General features: G+C 46.7%; 1 protein-coding gene across 2 annotated transcripts in view; it reads right to left on the bottom strand.

Annotated features, from left to right (window-relative positions):
• Window positions 1–664: 664 nt before the first annotated feature.
• TRIM44 (tripartite motif containing 44) overlaps window positions 665–25,412 on the bottom strand; it is a 108,459-nt gene continuing 83,711 nt past the window's right edge. For both annotated transcript variants that reach the window (XM_082748974.1, XM_082748975.1), the window contains one exon: window positions 665–5,302. In XM_082748974.1, coding sequence (XP_082605100.1) covers window positions 5,275–5,302 — 28 coding nt within the window. In that variant the 3' untranslated portion in view covers window positions 665–5,274. The remainder of the gene's footprint in view (window positions 5,303–25,412) is intronic.

Here is a 25,412-nt window from a genome sequence, read left to right as displayed (position 1 = left end):
TGGACACAAATTTATTCAAAGGCGATTCAGAGCAGGGTTCATAGACAGCAGTGCCCCGAGAGCCACCTGCTGGGTGGGGGGGCGGGGCAGGGTGGGGCCTTACATTTTGCCTCCATGTGTAGGGACTGTTGATTTCCGTGCAGCCTCTGGTCCTCATACGACCAACTGGACCGGAACGGCTTCCCTGACAGCTTGATTCTATCTCTGTATCAATCACAGCAAGTAGATGGTTCTAATATTCCACCACGATGGTTTTGTTGGCCTACCTGTAATTTGCTCTACAAAGAGTTTTTATTTCTAGAAAATATGATAAAAATTAAAATCTGGTTAATCCAAATGGCAAAGCTTTAATGTCACTTGAAAACATCATTCAGGATCAAGTGTTCTTTAGGCTATAATCTAACTTGGCTCAGTAACTTTAACCTGGGCACAGACTGTTTTACTTTGAAGAGAAAATGTATCCCTAAATAACAATGATGTTACGTGTGCTTGCGTGCCCCTTCCCGATCTCCCAAGTCGCTCTGGAGAAGTCAGGAGTAAACGAGTGTCCTGTATCTGATAACCAAACACCAACATCTCCGGCATTACCACAGTTAAGAGTGGAGATCATCATGAATATCTATGCCTAGCAGGTTCCTTTGTGCATAACTCTCAGAGACAAATGGTATTTCCAGTAATAGTTTATTGATTTCCAAATGCACAGGGGCGCTGAGTCCAAACATCCTGGGATAGAGGTAAATCTCTCTTACAAAATAATTTACAGTATGAAAATGATATAGTGAAACATTAACTCAAATGTGTAATTCCCTCGAAAGATGGACTGTTCCCTTGTTTACTGTGAAGGGTGAAAGGGGAAGGTGACTAGGGAGGGAATGTGACTGGGCACGGAAAAACAGGCAGAGGACGATGGGTTCGTTGGCTGTCCCCCACCCCCCATGCAGTGTGGCCTGTCACTGTACAAAGACTGGTCAGGTCTGACTACCGTTAATCTAAATCTACTGTCCTCTCAAGGTCCTAAAAGCCAGCACGGGCTCTGTGGCATTTTTTGCACCAACATACCCACAAGTGTCTTAATTCGTTTTCCTTCTCCTGCTCTGGCACTTGCTCTGCTGTTTCTGATGTGTTCTGTTCCCAATGCTACTATTCTACCAGGCAGGTCCCCTGGGCCTCCAGGTCTTACAATGGCCTGGGGTGGGGGTTTCAGAGGTCTAGCAGGGGTTTCTGCTAGACAGAGGCAATAGTAATGGGATCACAACTCTCTCCTATGGACCTTCTTTCTCTCCTAAGGCTGGGCTGAGTTCATCCATAATGAGATTTGTGTTCTAAATAGAAAATTCCAGATGTGCTAGGCACACGGTAAACATGCAACCCATTTTCTTAGCACAAAGCATGTATTGGGCGGCCATTATGTGAGTATGGAATTTCGAGTATCGGCAAGGGAGTATTTTCTAGGTAGGGAAGAAGACTTCCTGTGCCCTGCCATGACCACAAGTCATAAACTCAGCAGCTGTGCCCCCAGGCCTGACTGGAGTGGGCAGACCCCCGGGTCACCAAAATGGCTGGGTCATCCAAATCTCGCAAGCCGTCAGACATCCGTCAGAGCAGGTCCGGAGTGCAAATCTCCTCAGGGCTGCCACGTTGGCTCAGTGCTTTAGGGGCTGACGACCTTTGCGGAGGAGCTGTTCTCGTTAGCACCTGGGAAGCGAGCACCGAAGCTCCGACGGTCCGGGGATGCTCGTGATCAGGGCTAGCAGAAACCTTTGCAGGGGCATGCAAGGTAACGAGGGGCTGCTCTGAATTTCCCTTAGTTCTTAAGTTGCGTGTGCATGTGCATATATTTATGTGTGTGCATATCCACGTGCACGTGTACATTTGTGCACATGCACATAGACTCATCAGCTGTCAGCGGGAAAGTCCAGATCCACTGGCGTCTGAGTTAACACCCCCTCAGAGAGCACAGCACCGGCTGGGCTCACAAGTGAAGGTTTCCTCTTCTGTAGGAGTGCAGTGCCAGACATTTTCAGATAGACTTAGAGAGCAGAACACCCTCCGCTTTTACTATCTCTGAGAACTTCTATACTCTTGAAGGCCTAGAATCACTTTATTTATGGGGGATGGCCCCAGAAAGGAAAGGCTCCCCCAACTCCTGGGGACAGGCTCAAGTCAGCAATGTGTACTTCACGTGCCTGCTAAGGTGGAAGAGTGAGGCCACCCCGAGGCCATCTCTGAGCCCAAACGGTGGCCATGAAGTGCAACTTCAAAAATGAAACCAGAGTCAGTGGGATTCTGGCTATGGATAGTTAGTCAGACTGCAGTGGGGGACCCAGAAGCCCTTTCCTCCCTCTGTCCTGTGGATGTCCTACAGCCCACCACAAAGTGAGGGAGAGCTCTAGTACTTCCTTGCTGTATAACTCAAGACAAGGGGCCCTATTACTCTACATCCGTTCTATCATCAGACAAATGGGGGCCGAGTACAGAGCCTGGATCACAGCTGGTCTTCAATACAGTGGGCTGTCAGAGCTGAAACTCCTAAGAGAACTTCTTGGAATTGCCCTGGGTTTCACAACATCAAATCAAAGGACAAACCCACTCTCAGCCTCCGGAGAACCCAAATTTGGAAAGCAGACAGGGATTGCTGTGAGGACCCGGTTCATTCCAGAGACATTCATTACCTGCCGCCCTTGATGACTTCTCCCTGGGGACTTCTGCAAACCTAGGGCTGCAGCCAGCCAACACACACTTCTGAGCACTCTGTTACTGTCCTGGAGGAAGAACGCCTCATCCTGCTGGGGCGTAAGGCCGGGCAGCACGGTCCAGCTTTGAGGGAAGCTGGTGTCATGGCAGGAAGCACCCTAGTTCTTACTGATAAATGCTGCAGGCAGGGACTCAGGAGCCTGGGCAGAAGCTTCTGCGTGATGTTTAATGCTTCCCTGGTTAAAGTTTTATCAGGTGCTGAAGACAGCAGGAGCCCATAAAACAAATCCAAAATCTTAAATAAAAGCAAAAGTGCTTTCCTTGAAAATTACAGAGATATGACAATATATTGAGACAAAGTGGCATGTACTTTTATATTTCTGTTCATATCCACTGCATAAATGCTGGGGTTTCCCAAATACCGATTTTAAGTAATAACATACAATGTAGTAGGGAGCAGCCAATGGTCTGTCCATTGTGAAGATAAGGCTGCTATTTGGAGATTAAACAATAATTATTGGGGAGAGACAAACACAAGCATCTAGATCCTAAAGTCTTCATCTTCTGGCTCTTAAACTCCTATAAGAATAGCCACTGGTCCCTCTTCATGGGTAGTTCTGTGGGATACAGTGGGGGGCTGTAATTAGTGGTATGCCAAATTCTCCAGTCTTTGCAGGTGGATAGGTAAAGCACCAAAATTGTCTCACCCATTGGTGGGGCACCAGTTTGAGAGTAATATATATATATATATATATATATATATATATATATATATTTTTTTTTTTTTTTTTTTTTTTTTTTTAACAGCCCAAAGTACTCTCAGTCCTGACATCTTAACATATTTAGTGAGCTAGAATAATCTTAACCCAGAAGCACATATGCCCGGTAGCTTCCTGGCCTCAAAGAAATAATTTCATAGCTAGCCCAGGACTGGACTATGATATAAATAGGGTTCCTGCAGTAAGTACTGTTTCTGCCTCAAAACCACGCGTGCACATGCCAGCTGGCCCTAATGCTCTGTGACAGGTACAGGGGTCGCAGGCAGGCAGGAAGACAGGAACTCCTCCCAGTGCAGGCGCCTTCAATTCCACGTCAGAGGCGACTAGAGGTCCAGGCCCTCGGTCAGCTGCTTGGATAAGTGCCAACTGTACTTCTCAGAAGTGAACCCCAAAATACCACTAGAGGCAGACGAGAGGGAACATGCACCCACCTGTAAATACGAATTTCCTGTGAAGTGTCCCGTTTTCTCTCAACTTTGTGTATGAACACTCGATTTCATGATGTAGCTGTTTTATCTAAAAATAAGGTGATCCCTTGACTCCAAACCAGTTAAGTAAAACTGATGTTTTCAGAAAATGCAGGCTTTTTAACTTGCAGGTTTGTATTCCCTGGTAATCACTGCTTACTTGGGAGGAGAAAACTTGGTTGTTAAGGAAATGGGACTTGGGAGGGGAAAGGCTGCAAGTCCCACCAGGGCGTGTCTCTGCTCATGGTACTTAAAAGGGGAGAGCCTGAGTGTGCGGGCAGGGCTGAAGGCCTGCGGTGGTGCCATGGGAAGAGGGGTTCCAGCTGGAGGAAGAGGTGGGTATGCCTGCTGGGAGACGGGGCTTGATTCAGCAGACCAGAGTGACGAGGACTCTCCCTATACTGCATTTCAGCCAAATGAGGCCAAAGGGGCTAGAGCGGGGGTGACAAAAACATACACTGAAAATTCCCACTTGGTAATACACATCCCAGCCTTCACATTGTAACAAGACCCAGAAAACCGGCAGAATTCACCCAAATTGTTCAGGTTCCATCAGATCCTTTAGTGACTATTTTGGAAATTCAGGCAATTTGAGTTTCAGAAATACTGATTTCAACTTTTAATCAGATCTCTTTGGTCCTTTTTTTTTTTTTTTTTAAGTCATTTCCTTTCTACCTCTTCAATCATTTTTTTCATTTCCACAGCACTGAATTATGGATCTGAAGTGCCAGATAACCTCATGTACTAAAAATATCCCTGTATTTCGAACTTTTAACTCCTTCTCCCACCCCGTCTTCATGCCACCCATCTTACTTCATGGAGCCACATTTTCACAAATGTATAACTGGACTTTTAGAGACTATCTACAGAGCCCTACTGTGCTCCCCACTGCTCCATGCTGCAATATAAATAAAGTGGGGTTTTAGTAGCAGGTAGGAAAAAAAATTCTGACTGCCCTTCAAGATTATTCCAGAACCTTCCAGCTAAAGCGATGCTGTCTGAGTATACAATATCACAAGGGCTGGCTTTCCTGAGTAAGTTCAAAGCAGCCATTGAAGGACTACCTGAAGGACGCTTCTTAATTAACTGTTCCTGGTTGATCATAGGGTCACTTTTTCTTGACCTACCATGACGAGAGAATGAAAAGCATAGTCAGTAACAATAAAGTCGGTCATCCCTTGGAGAGATCTGTGCCTGTTGTGGACCTGGGGATGTATCTGGTGGAAGTACGGTTGTTGGTGGGCAGCTTTCACAGAACTCAGAAGCCGCTACATACACGCCATCACATACACACGGGGGGGAAGGGATGAGTTTCCACGGGGGATGGCAAGCCTTCATGTGTCCTCTTCTTCACTGGCACCGCTGCAGAGGAAAGGAGAACCAGGTGAGTTAAGACATCACGAGATGGGAGCGGTCTCATCTACTGGCCAAAGACATAGATAGGCTCTGTTCTCAGATTTATCTGGATCCTGGTCCTAAACCTACCACTGGTTAGCCGTTGGCCATGGGCAAGTTACTTAGCTTCTCTAAGTTCTGGTTTCTTTATTTGACTATAGGGATAATTCTGATAATTTTGATCTACTTCCTTGGGTTACTGGAGGATTAACTCAGAGGATACATGTACAACACACAAAGCCTGGCACACGGTAAGTGAGTTTATCTGTAAGGGCACAGGTGAGGGTCATAATATTTTTAAAGCTTACTTGACAAAATAAAGAATTGGTAAAAATCAGGAGTTTGATTTCCCCTTAGCCTTAAACCCTCTATTGTCAGGAGAGAAAACCAGGAGAAGCTATGGCTTGGGACTCCCAACAGAGCTTCTCACTCGGAATCAAGCCAGGGTTGCAGTTCCCACCCAGGGACAATCACAGGGTTCAAATGTCGCCTCCTTAAAGAAGGTATTCTAAGTCGGATTCCCTGGTCATTCTCCATTTTATTTCGTTCATCGTCCTTATCACACCCTATACATTCTTTGCTATTCACCCTCCCCTCTACCTACAACTAGAGCGTAAACCACTACCAACACTGTTTATTAGCACCAGCACTAGGATTAATAGAGAAGTATTAGTGTTACCAGTAAAAGTGTTCAATAAATCGTTGTTTTCAAAAAGGGTTTGATTTTGAGAAATCAAAACAACAGGAAGGGAGGGAAGGAAGGAGCTGAAAGGAATAGTCCGTCATTATTGCTCTGGCCAGGGCGTCCACAATGTCAGTGATATTTCAGTGGCCAAAACGTGAGCTATGAGTCCCAGAGGCATGGCCAGAACCTCAGGTGCCTAAGCTCAGAACCTCCCTGGCTTGGTCCTGCTGATCCAGGACTGGGGTGGGGAAAAAGCAGGGCCAGATGGGGATGGGGCAGAAGTGAGCACACTGAGAAGGACAAACGTAGCAAACTTGCCCAGTTTCTCCTCCTCCACTTCTAGAGGCCCCTGTCCTTAAAAGAGAGCCAGCTTGGTCAAGTGTCTACTGCGTGCTAGGGACACTGAGCTAAGCGCCCCTCACCACGACCCCAGGATGTAGGGACTGGTGTTGTTATCCCCACTTTGCAGAGGAAGAAAGTAAAGCTGAGACAGAAAACCCTTGGTCACCAGTGAAGTCTGTGCCCTTAACACCCAAGGATGAGTTCTGGCTGGATAAAGTCTGAAGTAATCAAGTGGGGGTATCTGGAAGAGAGGAGAAGTCTTCCTCTGGGAGAGATAGGAGCTGGAGAAGAGGGAAGGCCTGGGGTGTATTGGCTCCCAGTGATGACCTAGAAATTTTTTATCTCATGAGGGATTATCTCTGTCTATATAAAATCTGTTTTTTTGCATCCATTTGGGAGCGACTTTAAGGGAACATATCCTAGGCAACAGACTTGTAGTACTTCCACTAAGGGCGAAAACATTTCAAGACACAGAGGCTGAAATGAATGTAAGTGTACTCCAGCAGCCAAAAGAACCAACTCAGCAACCTTCACCATCCAAAACTCTGCCCTATTTCCATTCCCTCTTCCTGCCTGTTGTCCAACCACAGGATGAAGGGTGCATGCTGGGAAGGGCTGGACAGTAGACTGTCATTTAAAAAAGCAGTGTTTGGTGGCATCTGTCCCAAAGGGAACAAAGGGCCTTTCATGAAAGTGTCTCACTAGAATGAAGGCACAGTTGGAACTGGCGCCATGTTCTCCCCTTTGGTATTATACCCAAAGCGAGCTCTTATTGTTCTCGTGTCAATTTTCCTGCAAATACGAGAGGTCCAGCATGATGGCTGTGCCCTTTCCTTAAGCTGTGGTTCACTTCTCAGCATTCTTGAGATGCATACTTTAAAGGGTTCATGAACCTACTTAAATTGTACATAAAATTTTGTCTGTGTGTTCCTTTGTTTGAGAAAGGCCGTAATTTTCATCATATTCACAAAAAGGTCAACAGCCCTTCCCCCCCAAACTGAGTATAATAAAGTTGAGAATAAATTAAGTGCTTTCCTAGTTGCTAGGTTCTCTACTCTAAGACTTGTGCCTTGGCTTGGGGAAAAGATCAGGAGTCCTGATTGATAAAATCTTTTCTCATGACCCTCAAAGAGATCTGTTCTTGGGTCTGATACAGTTCATCTCATGGTTTAAAAGCATGAGATCTTGGATTTCCGGCACATCACTGATTCTTTCATTTGCTAAACATTTATTGACTGTCTACTATATGTTATGCATGATGCTAGGCACAACAATGAATGATGGACACAGCAGTTGCCCTCGTAGACTTTACAGCCTAGTAGGGGGTGGGGGAGAGAGGTGGAGGAGCAGGGAGAGAGGGAAGAGGAAAGAAATGGTGGGGAAGAGAATTTCCCCCCCACAATTAGCATCTTCAAATACAGCACATTCATTTTCCTAATTAACTAGCAAACTGTTTTTCACAATAATGAAGAAGAAAAAGGATCTTAAGTGAACGGATTAACACAGAACTTTGGTCACCCTGTGTGTGGTCTCCTCCTGGAGGGTTACACAATGTAATTAGTATGAGATAGCATCTCCTGAATGCTTCTTCACTTTGTATATAAGCTGGTCTGTGTTCGTAAGATTTTATCTTAAATAGTCTATAAAAAGTCTTCACTTTGTCCAAGGGAAGTAACAGCCTTCTACCTCAGCCACTTACCATCCTCCTCTGACATATCTACCAGCCACATTTAGATTTATAATTGGATCAGTACTCAGATGTTACTGAAATTCTTTTCACTGCGTTGTTGTTGAGGTCACTGTTGCTGTTTTGAGAATGAACTAATGGTGTTAGAAAGACAGGCCATTTATGTTAACTATACTGGAATTAAAATTACAAACTTCATTAGAAAGGGGGGGGCACCTGGGTGGCTCAGTCACTAAGTGTCTGCCTTTGGCTCAGGTCATGATCCCAGAGTTTTGGGATTAAGCCCCACATTGGGCTTCCTGCTCAGCGGGGAACCTGCTTCTCCCTCTTTCAACCCCCTTGCTTGTGCTCCCTCTCTCACTGTCTCTCTGTCAATTGAATAAATAAATATAATCTTTAAAAAAAAAGGACAGCTCACTCTGTAGTAGGTATTTACCAACGAGAGAGGCAGTATTATCTAATGGCTCTGAGGTCACCAAGACTGAAATAGGTTCAAATCTCTGCTTTGGCACTAATGAGCTGTGAGCTGTGGAGCCTTGGGTGAGTTACTCAACCTCTCTGAGTCTCAGTTTCCTTGGGGGGTATCTGCGCATGTGTAATCTTAAGGAAATACACGTCCAGATCCTCAACTTCGTATACACTCCTTCTTAAAACTGACCTTTCCAAGAACATGGCCTGCCATCTACACGTTCTCTGCAGCCACTCCCACTTTCCCACTCTCACAATCACCGTACTGCACTTCAGAAAAGAAATACACACCTCTTCCCCTCCTGAACCTTACCAGGGGACAATTTTAAAATCCTTCTAAGAGGAGTCCTATGAGAGCAGGGCAAGAAATATTTATTTTGCCCAGTCAATAAACTCTTGGCATGGTTGTGTGCTCCTCCTGTCTGTCCACAGACCCAAGAATTCACATTCAGAAGTCAGATGGTTGTCATGAGGTATGTAGTAATACATTTATTTGAGTTGAAAAAATGAAACCAGATCTGGGTCTGACAGAAAGCAAGACTGATTTGGCTGGATGGTTTGACCATAAAAACCTTTGCAATTAGATTATACAATAAATCTTGCCTGTACATTTAATAAGTGGTACCAAAGCTTTGCCAAAAATGTTATGTAAAGCTCATACCACGTAATATATCAGATATCACACCCTTTTCAACCATCTAAACTTGATATACAGGACTTAACTTTAAAATGGGCAAGGAGATATATAACTTTTTCTAAATTTTAGGGGGTATAAGAACCCAAAGTTTAGCTGAGGAGCCGAGAGCTCCTGACTCCTGACTGGGGCTAGGGTTGGGGCAGCTGCAGGGGGAGGGGAGCGGGTTGGGACTAGGGAGCACCAGCCAGCAGCCAGCCGGCACACTGTGTCACACATGTGGCCCACTGTCCTGTGGGATGAGGACTCTTGCGGGCCCTGTTAGGGGTACGCTGCGCCTCCTCCTCCCCCACCTCATCCAGCCCCCAAACACCTGCGATGGAGGCGTGTTTCCCTGCCTGGCAGTTTTTTAGCCCGTCCGCACAGAGGCAGTTCAGCCTTTCCATGTCTTCCCCAGAGATGGCAGTTTATGAGAGGACATTCATAAAGGAGGTGGAAGGCACTACAACCTCGCAAGTTTAATAGTTTCTTTTCCTGAGAATATAATACAACTTAATTTGATTTGGCATCACTCCTATCTGCTGAGTCTTTGGCTATTTATTAATTCATTATTGCTGTAAAAGGATTATTCAACTCAAGAGGATAGAGAAATTAAGAGGTATCAACAAGGGAGGAAGGTTAGATTCGTAAAGATAGATTGAGTATTCTCCAAGAATGAAGCCATGCGGGGCTTGTCAAGGAGCTCATGGACGGTGTCCATTCACCATCCAACGCTACGGCCACCCAGTGCTGGGAGGCATGGGATCAGTCTGCCTTCGGGGCTGGACCACATGTCCCAACCCAGAGACCCTCCTCTACCAGACAGAGCACAGCTGCCACTTCTGTGTCCTCCCCCGACCTGTCCCAGCAGCCCAGCCTGCCATTGAGGGGGGTCATGGTGCTGGAAGGAATCAGATCTTACCTAGAGCTGCTGCCTAGGGAACTAAATGAGGTCTAAAATAAAATAAGTTGAAATGTCCTCCATTTATCCTGGATTAACAGAGAAAATATGAGAGGACTTTAAAGTTTTAGTCCAGGCTTTTGCTAGTGACTCTGGGAAATCAGGATGTGTTGCATTACCAGTAAAATTTAGGAAAATTCCAATCCAGACAAAAGCTAATCAGCTCTTTTCTGACTTACACACTTGCTGAGCTAATTCACTGGCTCTCGTGTTTTTGTTGTGGGTCCCTCTCCCTGTTCCTCTCCAACTCAATCGGAAGAGTATGACATGAGCCTGTATCTTTTGACCCCCAGTTACCCAGTCCCTTAGTGACAGCCATTAAGTCCTTTAAGGCTCAATTTTTTTTTCACCTGAAAAATAGTGATACCTACCTCCAAGGGTTGATAAAATGAGATGGAAGGTACATGCAAATTCTTTTTAAGACAAAACAATGCTAGCTAATGACAGGATTACTACAGAAAGAGAAGGCAACAGACCCTAGGTTTGTCTCTCAGCTCTCCAGCTTACCGACCCACGTAGGCACCCGTGAGGGAGGTGCAGGGCTCCAGCATGGCCTCAGGTCCACACTGGACCGCACTGCCAAGCCTGATCTCCATGTACTTGCAACCTGTTCACTCTTTTTACAGGTGGTCACTCTTCTTGCACCCCACAAGGGCTAAGTGGGTGGTGGCCTGTTTCTATGGAAGATGGAAGGGCACACGAGGGTCTGTTCAGGCAGCGCACGTCTGTAGGGAGATTCTTGAACGAAGGAACAGGCGGGCTTGCTAGCCTGCCAACCTCCCATCTGCTCTCAGAGCTGCCTTCTTTAGGATTGAGTTTCCTGTTACTGCTGCTGGATTTATAATGGAATCATTTCCAGCCTTTTTTTTTTTCTTTTAAATTCAGAAAGTAACATTTTATTTTTTGCTGACCTGTACTTTCTGTAACAAGCAAGTACTGCTTCCATGAAAAGAAAAATCCATAGCATTATGCATCAGTGATAATTACCATTAACACACTGAAATATATTTATCTATACCCTCTCATGCATATATAAAAATATGTATTTTACAGGCTCTTTCAAAATCTGTTTTTTCCACTCAACTAGCAATCCTTTCCTTATCAAGGAAATACCTTTCCTTATCAAGAAATAGATTTCCGTAAGATTGTGATTCTTGATTGAATTGTATGGACTTACTGTACCCACTACTGGACATATAAATTATTTCTAACTTTTCACTTATTACCCAAACCTCCGTGACACATACCCATGTGGATGAGTCTTTAGCTTCATCCTTAACTATTTCCAAAGGGAGTGGGGAGGGAAACACCTGGGTCATAGCATTTATTCATTTATTTTAGTAACACATAATGTATTATTTGTTTCAGGGGTACAGATCTGTGAATCATCAGTCTTACCACAATTCACAGCACTCAGCATAGCATATACCTTCCCCAATGCCCATCACCCAACAACCCCTTCCCTCCCAATAAGCTTAATTTTTTAACAGCAACTTTAGATCTGCAGAAAAATTACAAAGGTAGCACTGAGGGTTCTTAACATGTAGTTTCCTCCACTATTAACATCTTACATTATTAAAGTACATTTGTTACGATGAGCCAATAGCAATAGCATTGCTACCAATGCTAGCAACGGTATGCCAGCATTAACTGAGGTCTGTATTCTATTCAGATTTCCTTGGTCTTGCCCTGACACTCTCATGCCAGTCCAGATTCTACCCAAGAACCACACTACATTTAAACATCATGTTTCCTTGGTCTCTTCTTGGCTGTGACAGTGCCTCAGACTCCTTATTTCTTATTACCCTGACAGCTCTGAGGAGTATTGGGCAAGGATTTTGTAGAGCGTCCCTTGGACGGGACTTGTCTGATGTTTTTGTCCTGATTAGGCCGCAGTTACAGTCTTTTTGAAAGGGAACCACAGAGGGACCCTGCCATTCTCACCACGTCATAGCCAGGACACCACTTTGACTTAGCACCGTGGATGCTGACCTTGATCACCTGGCCCACGCTGTGCTTGTTAACATTTCTCACTGGAAGGTTACTCTTCCCCTGCTTCCCATACTATAGGTTTTGGAAAGCAGTGACTCTGAGCAAACCATACCTACGGAGTGGGGAACTGTTCCCCCATCACGGAGGGCAGAATATTTGCATATGTTACTGTAACTTCTTCTGAACAAGAGAGCAGTCTCCTCTCCTTTATTTACCCAATAGTTTACTCTATGGATGTTTACTTTTGGACTATGGACTCATAGATGTTTACTTTTACACTTTGGGTCACCACCCAATACTATTCTATTTATTGTTGCTGAAATTGTTCAGCTTTGACCTTTGGGAACTCCATCAGCCCCTATGGTCCCAGACATACCATCATCAGCGTGGGGTTTGCGTGGGGATTTGTTTTGAGTACTTCCTTACTTTCTGGCATTCTAATATCGTGTAGCTTTCCTTCCCCAGTCCTAGAATCAGATATTTTCCCAACAAGCAAAGGAGATGTACTTTTAACCAACTGAGCCACCCAGGCGCCCAAGGAGATGTACTTTTAAAGGTATTTGATATATCATTGTTAAATTGCCCTTGAGAAATCACCTTATACTGATTTAGAGTTGTGAGAGTGCCCCATTTCCCTATACCCTTTCCGACACTAAGCAGTTGCAAAGTGTCTGTGGGGATGGGGAGGGCGTGTGTTCGTGTGTGTCTCCTCTCTGAAATAACTTCCATGTTATTATTTGGGTTCCACTGAACTTCAAGAGGAAGATGGCATGGGGACATTTCTCTTTCTGTGGGCCTTCCTCAGCCTCCCTTCCTTCCTCCAGCACAGTGGGATTATACCTACCTGACAACCTCCTGTGGTGAGGGCTGGAAAGCAACCTTTCCTAAACCCCTGTTAGAGCCCAGGCACTCCAGGGGGTGGAGGAACTGAAAAGCAGAAAACAGCCCAAGGGCTTACCTTCCCTGCTCCCTACATCTTCAGGAAACCCCTCCCCTGCCACCACCCAGTTTTCTCATTTTTTCTTGGCAAGTGAATAATGGAAATCCAATCTTTCTCAAGCAGTCTCCTTCCACAGAAATCATAAACATAAGATTTAATAAAATGCTGGACTTCAAATTTCCTGTTGCCTCAGCTGCTGTATCTTACAGGTTACCAAAGGGAGAGGGAGAAAGGATCGATAAATAAATATACACTTGACACTAATCTCTAATCTCTATATGAATAGTAGGCTTTTTTTTTTTTAATGTATTCCAGATTAGTTCTCAATAGTTTTGAGTCCCATGGTGACCTTGAATTGAGGTCCGGAAGTTGGAAACTGGAAGCAAACCAACTCTCAAGACCTCCTGTGATATCTTATATCGCAGAGAGTTATAAATGTGGATTTAAGAGTTGGAAGCACCTAGGCTTGAGCCACAACTTTGCCATTTACTAGCTGTGGGACTGTGAGCTCAGTGCTCCTACCTGGAAATAAGGACAATTTAGTGCCTACTTGGAAGAGCTGCAGGAAAGACTAAGTGGGGATGAGCGTATATAGAGTGCCTGGCATATATATCTCTATATATGGAGAGCTTGGCATGGTACATGGCATGAGAAAGTGCTCCATACATTTTATAGCTATAGGAAGAAATCAAGCCTAAGAGAGGCTAAACTCATAGAGTGAGTTGATGGCAGTAAGGGTTAACTGGAAGTCAACACCTCTGCTCCTGAATGCATCTCAAACTTGCAAGCCCCATTTTCTTGAAGAATGCCATTTCTTTTTTTTTTTTTTTTTAAGATTTTATCTATCCATTTGACAGAGATTATAAGTAGGCAGAGAGGCAGGCAGAGAGAGAGGGGGAAGCAGGCTCCCTGCTGAGCAGAGAGCCCGATGCGGGGCTCCATCCCAGGACCCTGAGATCATGACCCAAGCCGAAGGCAGAGGTTTAACAAACTAAGCGACCAAGGCGCCCCAAGAAAGCCATTCCTTTCTTTCGTTCTTTCTTTTTAAAACATTTTATTTATTTTGACAGAGAGAGATCACATGTAGGCAGAGAGGCAGGCAGAGAGAGAAGGGGAAGCAGGCTCCCTGCTGAGCAGAGAGCCCCAGGACCCTGAGACCATGACCTGAGCTGAAGGCAGAGACTTTAACCCACTGAGCCACCTAGGCACCCCAAGAAAGCCATTTCTTAACGGAAGAGAAGAGCTAACACTGATGTCATACAGGTGCTATAGGCATCATGCTGTTATGTGAATAGGCTCAAGATTCTTTCCTGAGCCCGTTCCCTTGGTGTTTGGTAACAGACCATTTGTTCATAATGGCAATAAATACCTACAGCTTATTCAATACTTTCTGTGTGCTGACGATTTTGCTCTAAACATTAGAAGCACCATCTCCCTATCCCAAAGGATCCACAGCAAGTTCTGTTCCCCACCTGTCCCCTCGGCTTCTCCATGGCCACCACCACCTCCTATTGCCACTGCCTTCTGACTGGTCTTCCTACTTCTACCCGTACCCTCCCTACGGTTTCATTTTCAAGCTGCATTCAGAGTAATACTTCTTAAATGTGCAACCGATTATGCCACTGTCCCATTTAAAATCCTTTAATGGCTTCCTATAGCCTTAGAAGAAAGGCCATGGCCCTCAAATCCCGACAGGATTTGGCTTCTGCCTACCTCTCTAACCTATTTCGGGCCACCTGCCGGCCACACTGGCTTTCTTTCTGCTTCTTTAATAAGCAGAGCCTGTTCCTGCATGAAGGCTTTGGCATTTGCTGTTCTGTTCCAGAAGCTCCTCCCCTCCTGGCTTGGAATGACTGGCTGGTTTCTTAACATTCAGGTGTCAGCTTCAATGTCACCTTCTCAGAGGCTTCCCCTGCCCAAGCTGTCTGGAGTGGCCGCCCCAGCCCCACACTGTGGGGTCAGGCTGCTGTGCTGTCTTCACGGTGCTTGTCACTGTCTAAAGTTATTCTGAGATGCTAAGGGTCCTTAAGTATTTGTCCCTGGCTCCATCACCTACACCGGGTAATATGCCTGGCACCAGTGAAGCCTCCCCAAATCTTTTTTGAATGAATGACTAAGTGATTATCAAAACGACTCCTTAAGGTATCATTGTTCTAGAAACCTTCCAAGCCTTCCCAAGCTAACTGTGGGAAGCTTACTGGTCTTGGAGATACTGCCCAGGCATCTCATGGACAGTATATTTCTAGAGGTGAGTTCAGACTCTCTTTCTTTTCTGACTGTCACTGCAATCACTGGGCACATATAACCACAAGGCGGGGGTGGGGGGGTACGAGGGGTGGATGAAAATGTTGTATCATAAACAGCACTGCTCTTACAAATGACTAAGCCTTACTGGTAAAGGCTGGGTGTGTCCAAGGAACGCTGTGTCACGGAGGGCAAAGCAGAAGCAAGCTCAGGTCCAGCCCTTCCCAGGCAAGGAAATATGAAGAACCAATTCATCTGCTGGAGGAAATGTTCTCATCTGGCTTCCTTATAAAACAGCTGCACGTCTGGCAACTTCCAGTCCTCCACAATCCAGCTGTGAGCTGTGCTCCACGCAGGCTTGGGTTCTAAGACTTTAACCCAAGCTGGGCTTCACACCAGTGGTCCATGGAGGGAGGGAGACACCCAGCCAAGAGGGAAGTAAAGGGTGCTTATCACTGTTCCCCTCCCTCCCCTCAGGAGAAATGCCAGCTGAGGCATGGGTGCGCAAGTGGGAGAGCAGGGTTAGCTGTCGTAATGGTGGGGACAGTGGAACAAGTGCACAAGTGAGACTCAGCGACATGGCTTCAAGACCCCAGGCCAACATATTAGCATACGACCTTGGGTAGAATGTCTTTACTTATTTATTATGTTCAATTAGCCAACATATAGTACATCATTAGTTTTTGACGGCTGCCTCTTTAAACAAAGGTTTCCACGTGTGTAAAACGGACAGTGATACGTGGAAGGACTCACTAAATGGGTGCCATCGTTATTATTAGCTAGGCTCTGAACTCATCACCTCACCAACATTTTCACATTCAGTTTTCATAATAATAACCCTAACAGAATGCAAACTCCCTTTTACAGACAAAAAAACCCAAAGAGCACAGAAATGAAGTGACATCCCAAAGTCCCACAGCGAGGCAGGGCTGGAAGGACACCCGAGGCCTGGCCTGTGTTCTTCCCCCCCAGGTGGGGACGGGGGGTCCCGAGCTGGTCCCGTCAGCCTGGCTGCACTCCTTACTGCCAGCAGCAGAGGCAAGACCTCTGAGGATCGCTGAAGATCATCCAAGGCCTCAGCAGACTCAGACTCCAGTTTGGACACCAATTATCAGCAGACTTCCTCCCTACGGTAAGGCATCCCAATAGTGTCTTGAAAAAAAAAAAAGTTTAGCCACATGTCTTCCATGTCAGCAGCTATGATCTGCCTGTGACATTCCTGTAGCTACCTGGCTGCAAGGTAGCAGTTTCCCTCAGATTCTTAATTTGGGGCTTGTGGGCCACATAGCCCTGCAAAAGGGCCTGCCACCAAGACACTGCCCCCTGGGCTCAGGACAGAAGGTCTCTGGGTCAGGCACCCGTTTCAGTTTCAACCATATCTGGCCTGATGGGAGAGGTACCCACCTCTCACACTTTTACTTCGGACGCAGAGAAAGTCTTTATAGGCTTCAGCCGATTCCCGCCCCCCACCACGTCACTAGAAGAGAAAATGTGAGTTCAGCTGGAATGATGCCCTCTTGGCTGCCTGCAGAGAACTGGCATTGAAGGTGGTCTGACAGATCCCTGCTTTGTCCCTGCAGCCTCCCGGGGTTCAGGGATTCAGTACCCCTTCGTGTGGTAATACTGTAAATGTCTTTACCGCCTGAGCTCCTGGGACGCTGACCTTGTTTCTCACTCCCCATCGTATGCCCAGTGGGTAGCACCACGCCTGGCACTTAGGAGGCATTCTGGTGGCTGCCACATGGTATCTCACACAATCTCCACTGGCCTAGAAGAAAGGATTTAGCAGATAAAGAGCAAGATGGGGAAGACTGGCCCTCAAGGCAGTAACTATGACCAGGAGAAAAGCAGACTTTTCTCCTAGGAGCACTAAGATCCGTCTTCCTGGAAAACGCCTAAAGGAGGTTATAGAACCTGTTAGGATTGTCCACATTCACATTGGAGTAACACCAGGATTCACATCTAGGCACTTCTGAGCTAGGTTGACTTTGGCACAGCTACTAAACCTCTGTAAGCTTCAATCTGCTTGTCTGTAACATGGGGTATCATTCATTCATTCACGGTTTCAGGGAACAAATGCTTACTGAGCACCCACAGTATATGAGGCGCCGTACGGGCTGTCGGCGTTACTGCAGTGAGTAAGACTAACAAGGTCCCTGTTCTCATGGAGCTTCATTTCTAGTGAGGGAGACATCTAATAAACGAGGAAACAGATAACTTCACATAGAGGGAAGTACTGTGGAGAAGGTCAAGCAGGATACTGGGACAGAGAATGATGGGCGCATGGGTTTTGGACGGCAACTGAGGCAGGGGAAATACGGGATGTACCTCCTAGAGTGGACAGGAATACCTAATGAGCTCTCATGTTTAGCTCCCTTACTACCAAGTAACGGGCACTCAACCAGATTCAACTGTTTCTAGATTGCTCCCATCCCAAAGCCGATTGCTTCCATTTCGCCTCACGATGGCTGAGCCCGTATGACATGCCAGGGAGGGGAACACAGAGGGGACTCAGCTGGAGCTCAAGCGCAAGCAAAGAATGCGGCCAATGTTCTATGGGAAGAGGAAGAGATGATAAATTCCACCTGCGGAGTCAGCGAAGACTGCCACTCGATGTGGACAGATGGGTTGGAATTTTCCGGGAAGCCTGTGGGGCCAGAGGGAGGGCATAACAGCCTGACCAGAGTCCAGAAGGTGTATGCCGGCTCAGTGCATTCAGGAGCCATGAGACGTTCACGGTGGCTGGAGAGAGCATGTGAGAGGGTACCCTGGGAGAAAGCGTTTCTCACCAGCAGCTCCTAGTACTTTGCTTCATGGGTCATGTCTAAGTATCTCCTAAGAAGATGGGGGGCATGTGGATGGGAAAGAGCAGGAGAGAAGGGTGTCAGGGCTCCATATGGCGTCTACCACACCGCAGCACGCCAAACTGAACCAGGGCTGTGCTTAAAATATCCAGCCTGGGATCTGTGTGACACTCCCCAAGGCAGCAAAAACAGCTATTTCAGAGAAGCAAGAAAAAACAAACACCTAGCGGCAGCTCACTATAAAGCCTGCTCGGGGGCCAGGCAGGCATCAGGCTGCTCCAGTGTGATCAGGATCTTCAGTGCAAGTCTGACACTCAGCTTGGAAGGGTAGCCGAGGTGCCAGTGTTCGATGTGGGGGTCCGGAGGGAGTGGACACACTCTCCAGCACAGCCAAGGACTCCTTCTTTGCCAAAGTCAGCCTTAGACTCTTGGCTAAGTCAGACTCACTTGTCCAAGAGTCTAAGGCTTATGCTAGGGACAGTGAGAGGGCTTGGAATTAGGGAGATAGTGAACTACAAGGAGGTTTCTTGTGCCTAATTAATAACTCAGGTGTGTCTACCAGCTCACCTTCTCTGAGATGAGTGTAACTACGAAGAAGTTGTTTATAAAAGGGAACCATTCGAAAGGAGGCCTGGTTCCCTATTTATTTACTCTGTCCTATCCCTGCCCTTGTAGTAAACACTCTTGCTAGGAGTCTCCCCAGGAAATGGAGAAGGTAAGAAAGCTATCCCCACCCCACTATTCCAAAAGCTCACGATACAGCCAACAGGTCTGGACTGTAGGAATCTGCCCCTATTGACACAGACAGACAAGGAGATGAACATCACATCCAATTTACAGTCAGCCAATCTTACCAGAGGCTGTCCCTGGATTCCACATCAATTCTGTCAGATGAGAGACAGGCGCTGGCCTGGCCAGAAGATGACCCAAAATTCATGAACACACCAAAGAGGAGACAGCCCAAAACAGAAACAGAAGGGGAAGGAACACCGAAGCTCTCCACCCTTCACATACCATCACCCAATGTCAAGGCTGAACAAAGCCCCACTGCTCTGAATCAAAGGGCTGCCGTAGGCACTGGCACATATGACATGGGTAAAAGGCAGCTGCAGTCTTTGTTGTGTTCACAAAATCTCCCCATAAGCCACGAAACCTGAGGAACTTATTGGTTCTGAGGTACTGACTTCTGGCTGAGCCCCCAAGTGAAAAATCAGTAGCTACATTAAGACGAGAGTAGGTTGTGGGGTTACCATACACCACTTGAGAATAGATGAGTTTCTGGGTGAGCCAGTGGTCCTCTTAGAAGCTGATGGGGGACAAGGTAGATGGTTAAGTTTTGCTAGGGAAGGAGAAATGATCACCTTTAAAGGGCCACGATTAGGGTCTAAGCAGAGGGTAAAGAAGGAAGCACATAAAGATCATTAAAGACACATTCTGCCTTCCTCCTGGGTTTTTCTGAAGCCAGCTTGGCTGTGACAGTCAAATGACATCATCCCTGCCACTTCAGACCTGTCCCATCCATCTGCAGGAGAACTTGACTGTGGCTTACTTCTCAACATAAAGCAGATGTCATAACATTTATTCATAATACCTGAAAAGCAATTGCTCTTCATTGGCCCAATGTGAGGGCCTAGTCAGAGCAAGATAATCCGAATACCCTTACAGGCACCAGGGAATGTTCCCTTTGGCATCGAATAAGACCCAGTCACCCTCCAAAGCTGCAGAGTTGAGAGGCACCTGTCTATAATCTCGATGGCTTTCTGCTGTCAGACTTTCCACCCTGGCTTTCAGACGGAGAGGAGCAGGAAGGGGACAGAGAAACCAAGGTTTGAATCCAGTCCTTCCACTTATTAAGTGAGTCCCTTTGGGGAAAACTTACTCCACTGAGCCTGTTTCCTCATCTGTCAAACGGGGTCGATGATTCCAGGTCCTTTATGAAAGCATATGGTACATGGCAAATGCTCCCAAAGTGACTGTTTCTCTCGGGAAACGGTGTGTAAAACGGTGCCTGACACATCAGACCTCCACTCTGTCTCGCTCTGTTCCCTTCCTCCTTCCTAGATTAGAGACGGCTCCGGCTCTCGCTTCTGAGTCCCGATCAGAACTCCATTGCATACAGGATAGTACACATATCAGATGGCTCTTCTACACCCGCATGAGAAACTAACGAGACGCGTACAGAGCTTCTGCTTTCCCCACCCACTCCCCCACTCACTATTTAAAACGTCCACTGCAGTCTTCACTCAGCCTGGCGCCGAGGGCTAGAGGGAGGGAATGACAGCAAAATAAACATTCCAGCTAACCACTTTGGGGAAAAGATGAGAGAATTCTTTCAGGGGTTGTTTTTAAATTAAAAAACATTTGCTGTGAGACAATAAAGTCAGTCCTCTCTAAGAACTATTTTTAGGGCCCCTGACTGAAATACACGCTAGAAAGAAAAAAAGAAGTTTAAAAAAGACAATTCTGTAGATGGGAGTTTCAGCAAAGCCTATGGAACTGTTTGCTTTATGCTCAGCTGAAAAGAGAAGGCTCTTCTCCTTCCCAAACTGCTTCTCCGATCTCTGGAGTCTCACTTCCCCCCAGCTTTACTGAGTTCTAACTGGCACGGAACACTGTGCTAGTCTAAGGTACACGCTCTCATAATCTGGCACACGTATGTTTTAAAATGTCTGCCGCAATAAGGTTAACACATCCTTTACCTCACATACTTGCCATTGTGTTGTTGCTCATATGATGTCAGTCTGAGTGCTGACGGTGCCTGAAGTCCTACTGGGATGAAGGACTCTGGTGGCTAATCCTACGGCTCTTCTTGCCCACTGGAGAGGACGGGAAGACCAGGCTTTAGAAATGGGGTTAGAGTAACTGTAGGGGCCTAGCAAGCAAGGCAGGAATGACTGGTCTCTCTGTAAAAGGAAAGATGATCGCCCACTTAGCTCTTATTCATCTCAACTGGACAAACGGTCACAACATGGCTGTAATGGGCACCCGTGCTGGGGGTTAACAGCCGACTCTCAAGTCAGGCTCATCAGAGGAAGGTAAAAGCTGCCTGGAGGAGGAGTGCAAGACTCCATGAATCTGACAGAACTCTGTACCAGAGGCTTTATTTTCTCTTTCACTCCAACTCCCCCTCCCTCCCCTCCAGTAAAGAACAGTAATGGCATTGAAATCCACAGATAATCCTTAAATCTCGGTGGCAGCTCCAGTTCTAAACTCCTCCTTCACGCTGCCGGCTCTAACAGCTGTTAACAAGTCATAACAAGGACCTCTCATGCCCCGCCTGGAACAGCCATCTCCTCGTCCTCGCCCTCCCCAGACCAGAACCAGCCTTCCAATCTATGTCCTCCCTGGAGGCTATTGGCCTCCAGCCTCCAGAGACTATTCCACGTTCACCTCTTGGGCTCAGAGAGCCTGGCGCTGCTTGTAGGGCCACGGGGAGCTACTGCTCCCGGGGGTGCGGGACGAATGGAGAATCCGAAGGCCCAGGGAGCCCAGCCGAGCTAGAAGCGGCCTCATTAGGGAAATCCGCACAAGCAACTGCCGTGGGGGCACGGCAGGAGTCCGAGCTGGTGCGAGGGGCAGAGCGGCAGCCTTAAGCAGCGCGCCATGTCCATGAACAGGACAATTCATCACGAAGTTCAAACTGGGGAAGGCCCAGGCAGGCCAGGAAGTGCAGTGCAAGGGGAGCTGGACCGAGAGATCAGGAGGGGGCGTGGGAGCTGCGGGGGGCTCAGAGGCCTCTCTCTGAAGTCCCGGCTTTAGGGTACAGCCCGTGAGGTCCAAGAGAGTTAGTCGCACATGATGAGGCACGAAGCACTGGACTCGAAACCCATTTCCCTGGTTACCAGCTCCTCCATGTGTCTCTGGGGGTGGCATTAACCCTGTGCCGCACTTGGCTTTTCCTCCTCCAGACCAAGACTGTTGCTCAAGGGCGTGTCTTACGACTAAACACTTGCAACCCTGCTTAGCAGCTCTGTGTCTATTTGTGAAATGAAGATAGAAGGGATTCTCATTTGCCTCCACTTCTTGTACCTCAATCACCTTCCGCTTGGTGAAGACAGTCCTATTTAGAAGGTTAAAGAAAAAAAAAAGTGGGAGGCCGCGCAATGACGGCCAGCTGGCTCTGGGGTACCTGCATGATCCCATGGAGGCCGCACCCTCCTCACGGTGGTAACACACAGACTCCGCTGAAATGAACTTTGAGCAGCCTGTGCTCATTATCTGTGTTTCTCTTTTGGTTTCTGGTTGGCGCTAAGAATGTGGGAGTCTACCCATACCATCATCCTCCACAGACTGCACTTCCAGACATGCAGGACAGAGGTGGCAAGAGGTGTGAGGGAAACGTTTGGAGCCACTCCTCTGGCTGCCTGCCAGCTGCTCAGGGACCCATCGCCTTGCTTTGCTGGAGCAGAGCCTGGCTCCCTCCTCCAGTCCCCACTGCTTTCCCAGAGGTCAGCCGCAAGTTCACATCTAGCAACAAGCGGCAATTACAAATTGAGTGCCTGCTGGGAATATCTTTCTAGTGTCAAGCAGCCATTCAAAGCACTTAAGGAAATCACGAAAGGGAGGTGATAGAATTCTTGGGGAAGAGCTATAGGATAGGGAGGGCAGAAGGGAAGGCATCAGCCCACCTCCTACCTTGGAGGGAAAAACAGGCCATAAAAAGCAGAACTGGTTCTAAAGAATGAACCTGCCTTTGAGATAACTGCAGAACACTGTATCTTTCAACCCTGCTCCTGCTGAGGCCAAAACACTTTGGGGTGCCTGGGAAACCTTTTGTTAACACAGAGATAAATGACATTTTAAGCAACTATGTATTTTTTAAAAAATTATCTAGTGAGCTCTGCATTATATTAGGTAGTTATATATAGTCTCTCATCCCATGCGGACCACATCTCTGTGAAGAAGGCATTATGACTCCCTGCTTTACAGATGTGGAAACTGAGGCGTTCAGAGAGGTCGTGTCCGAAGCCCAGGTTTGTCCCACAGCAAAGCCACTGTTCTTGCCACCAAAGACAGCACTGGGATAGGCTGGGCCCCTGGCTGGGTGTGCATGGTGCTGAGCCGTCCATTAGCAGCTCTTAAGTCCCCGGTACATCAGGCACTAGCGGCTAGTGTGGACAGCACCATGGCCTGTCCTATGCACTTGATGAAAGGAAGAGAGAACTCAGCTACATTAAGTGGACTAGTGGAGTCTCTTCGAGGGATTCCTTCTTCAGTCTTCTAGAGTTGTCAATGACCATGTGAAAGGGAAGGGCTGGGTTCTGAAACAAGTAGATACTGTCACGCTGGGAATGTCACTTTCCTATGTTTTAAATCCTCATAAAAAATGGGTCCAATTAACCCTATGTCAGAGAGAAGTTCTGAACACTAAATAAGATACCTTATTAAAATCCTTAATGCTATACCTGGCACAAGTCAACATAAATGATAGCTATTAGAGTAATTTCTGCTTGATTTCAGATAAACGGTTTCAGAAAATACACAGATATGGCATCAACTTGTTCTCATTTAGTTGGTGCGATTTCCTCTCGAGGAAAAATATGAAGACTGCATCTGTTTCATGGCTAAGGACACCAATAACTAAAAAATGGCTGTGGCAGCACAGATAACTTGGTTCAGGAAAGAGCAAGCCATATTCTCCCTGGGCCTGTCCTCCCTGGGCTGTCTCAGAGGAGACTATAAGCACAGCTATTTGGAGACAAGAAACTTATGTATACATATGGTGGGAACTTTGAACGTTTTAGAAGGCAAAAGACCTGTTTGGATGAATTAATGCAAGTGGCTTTGCCTCTGGTTCTACAGTCCCCTGAAAGCACACTGGCTGGAGGAGCTCTCTTCAGCTGGGAGCTCCTCGGGAGAGCAGTGCAGACGGCTCCCAGGCTGGCCAGCCAGCTGAACCGCGCAGGTAGCAGCGGCTGGAAGGGGCACTGGGCAGATACTGTGTTCTCACCCCAGCTCCTCACTCTAACCCTAATGGTGGTGTGGAGACCCAAAGGTTCTTGAGTTTTGGTCTCCTCCATTTCTGACTCAAAATGGCTCTGGTGGTAAACTGCATCTTCTTCTGTGATCTGTCCATGGAAACCTGGTGCTGCTACTGCAGGACGCGGCTTCTAGCTGTACCCTCATTTCTGCACACCTTCCAGAGACTCACCCTGCCCCAGGCGAAGGAGAATGTGCTTCACATCGCTGCCCCTGAGCAAATGGTGAACAGTGGCACAGGCTGCCCAGGTGCGCAGAGCTTAGAAAGTGTTTGCCTCTTGCTATTTCCTTTCAGAGGCTGCAGCGGGCATTACTGGCATTTGAGTTTGCAATAATGGAGAATACAGGACTTGGAAATTCAATCTGGAGCTAGATACATTAGTGTTTTAACAGTATATTTGGTCCTACAGAATCTCCTGTAAAGTAGTGGACTTTTTTAGTATAGGACAAGTGTTAGCAGATTTTTGGCATCAAGGAAGCAAAGAACAATAAGTTCTTTAAGGTTATTGCATTGGTCTTATCTGGGCTTAGATTTCTAGGTAGATTTGGAAAAACTGGTTCGTTCAAGTCTGTCTTTTGGGTATTGACAGAGGAGCCAGGTGATGCCCTGAGCAAAAATTAAAGCTGCAGAGACTCGGAGGGGAAAGCACTCCCTGTGAAACAGAAAAGGACAAATCCTGAAATTCCAGTCTAGATTCTGATAGATTTTTTTGCAGTAAGAAGCTGGTGAGATTTAAGATCACTTAGATATAAAAAAAAATTTTGTTCTCCCCCAAGCCAAATTTCAGAAAATTTTGTTAGAAGAAAAACATTTCTAGATGCCCTCATCTCTGTGCATAGTGCACATCTGTGTGTATACTAAGTTAGTAGTCCTAAACCGAGTGGACCATTTTTATTAAGGGGCAACTCCTGGATATTTAAAAGATTTAGCTGGAATACATGACATAAAAATGTAGGATTTTATAGATATTTAGACTCTTCTTCTATTCTGTAAACCACCAGGTTACCTCCTTTTTAGTTCCCAGAACCTATGAATGAAGATTCCTAAGAACGGCTCACTGACTACCTTCCAGGTCCCCTTACCACTGCAATCCTGGGCCTTGGAAATGATATGTTTGGAATAGACACCCCAAGTATCCCTGACAGCCAGGCTCAGGTTCTAGAGACTTACGGCCCAAATAATGTTTCAAACATAGGGAAAACCATTTCTTGGATAGCTGCGTACCTCAGCCTCTTTCCACAAAGGAGGCATATTCTACCACAAGCTGGCATTTCAAATTCTCTGCCTACAATCATCCCTCT

This window comes from Mustela nivalis (assembly GCF_964662115.1).
Source record: "Mustela nivalis genome assembly, chromosome: 9".
Classification (NCBI taxonomy): Eukaryota; Metazoa; Chordata; class Mammalia; order Carnivora; family Mustelidae; genus Mustela; species Mustela nivalis.
The sequence above is the reverse complement of the archived record's forward strand: the minus strand, read 5'-3'. Positions and strand labels throughout refer to the sequence as shown.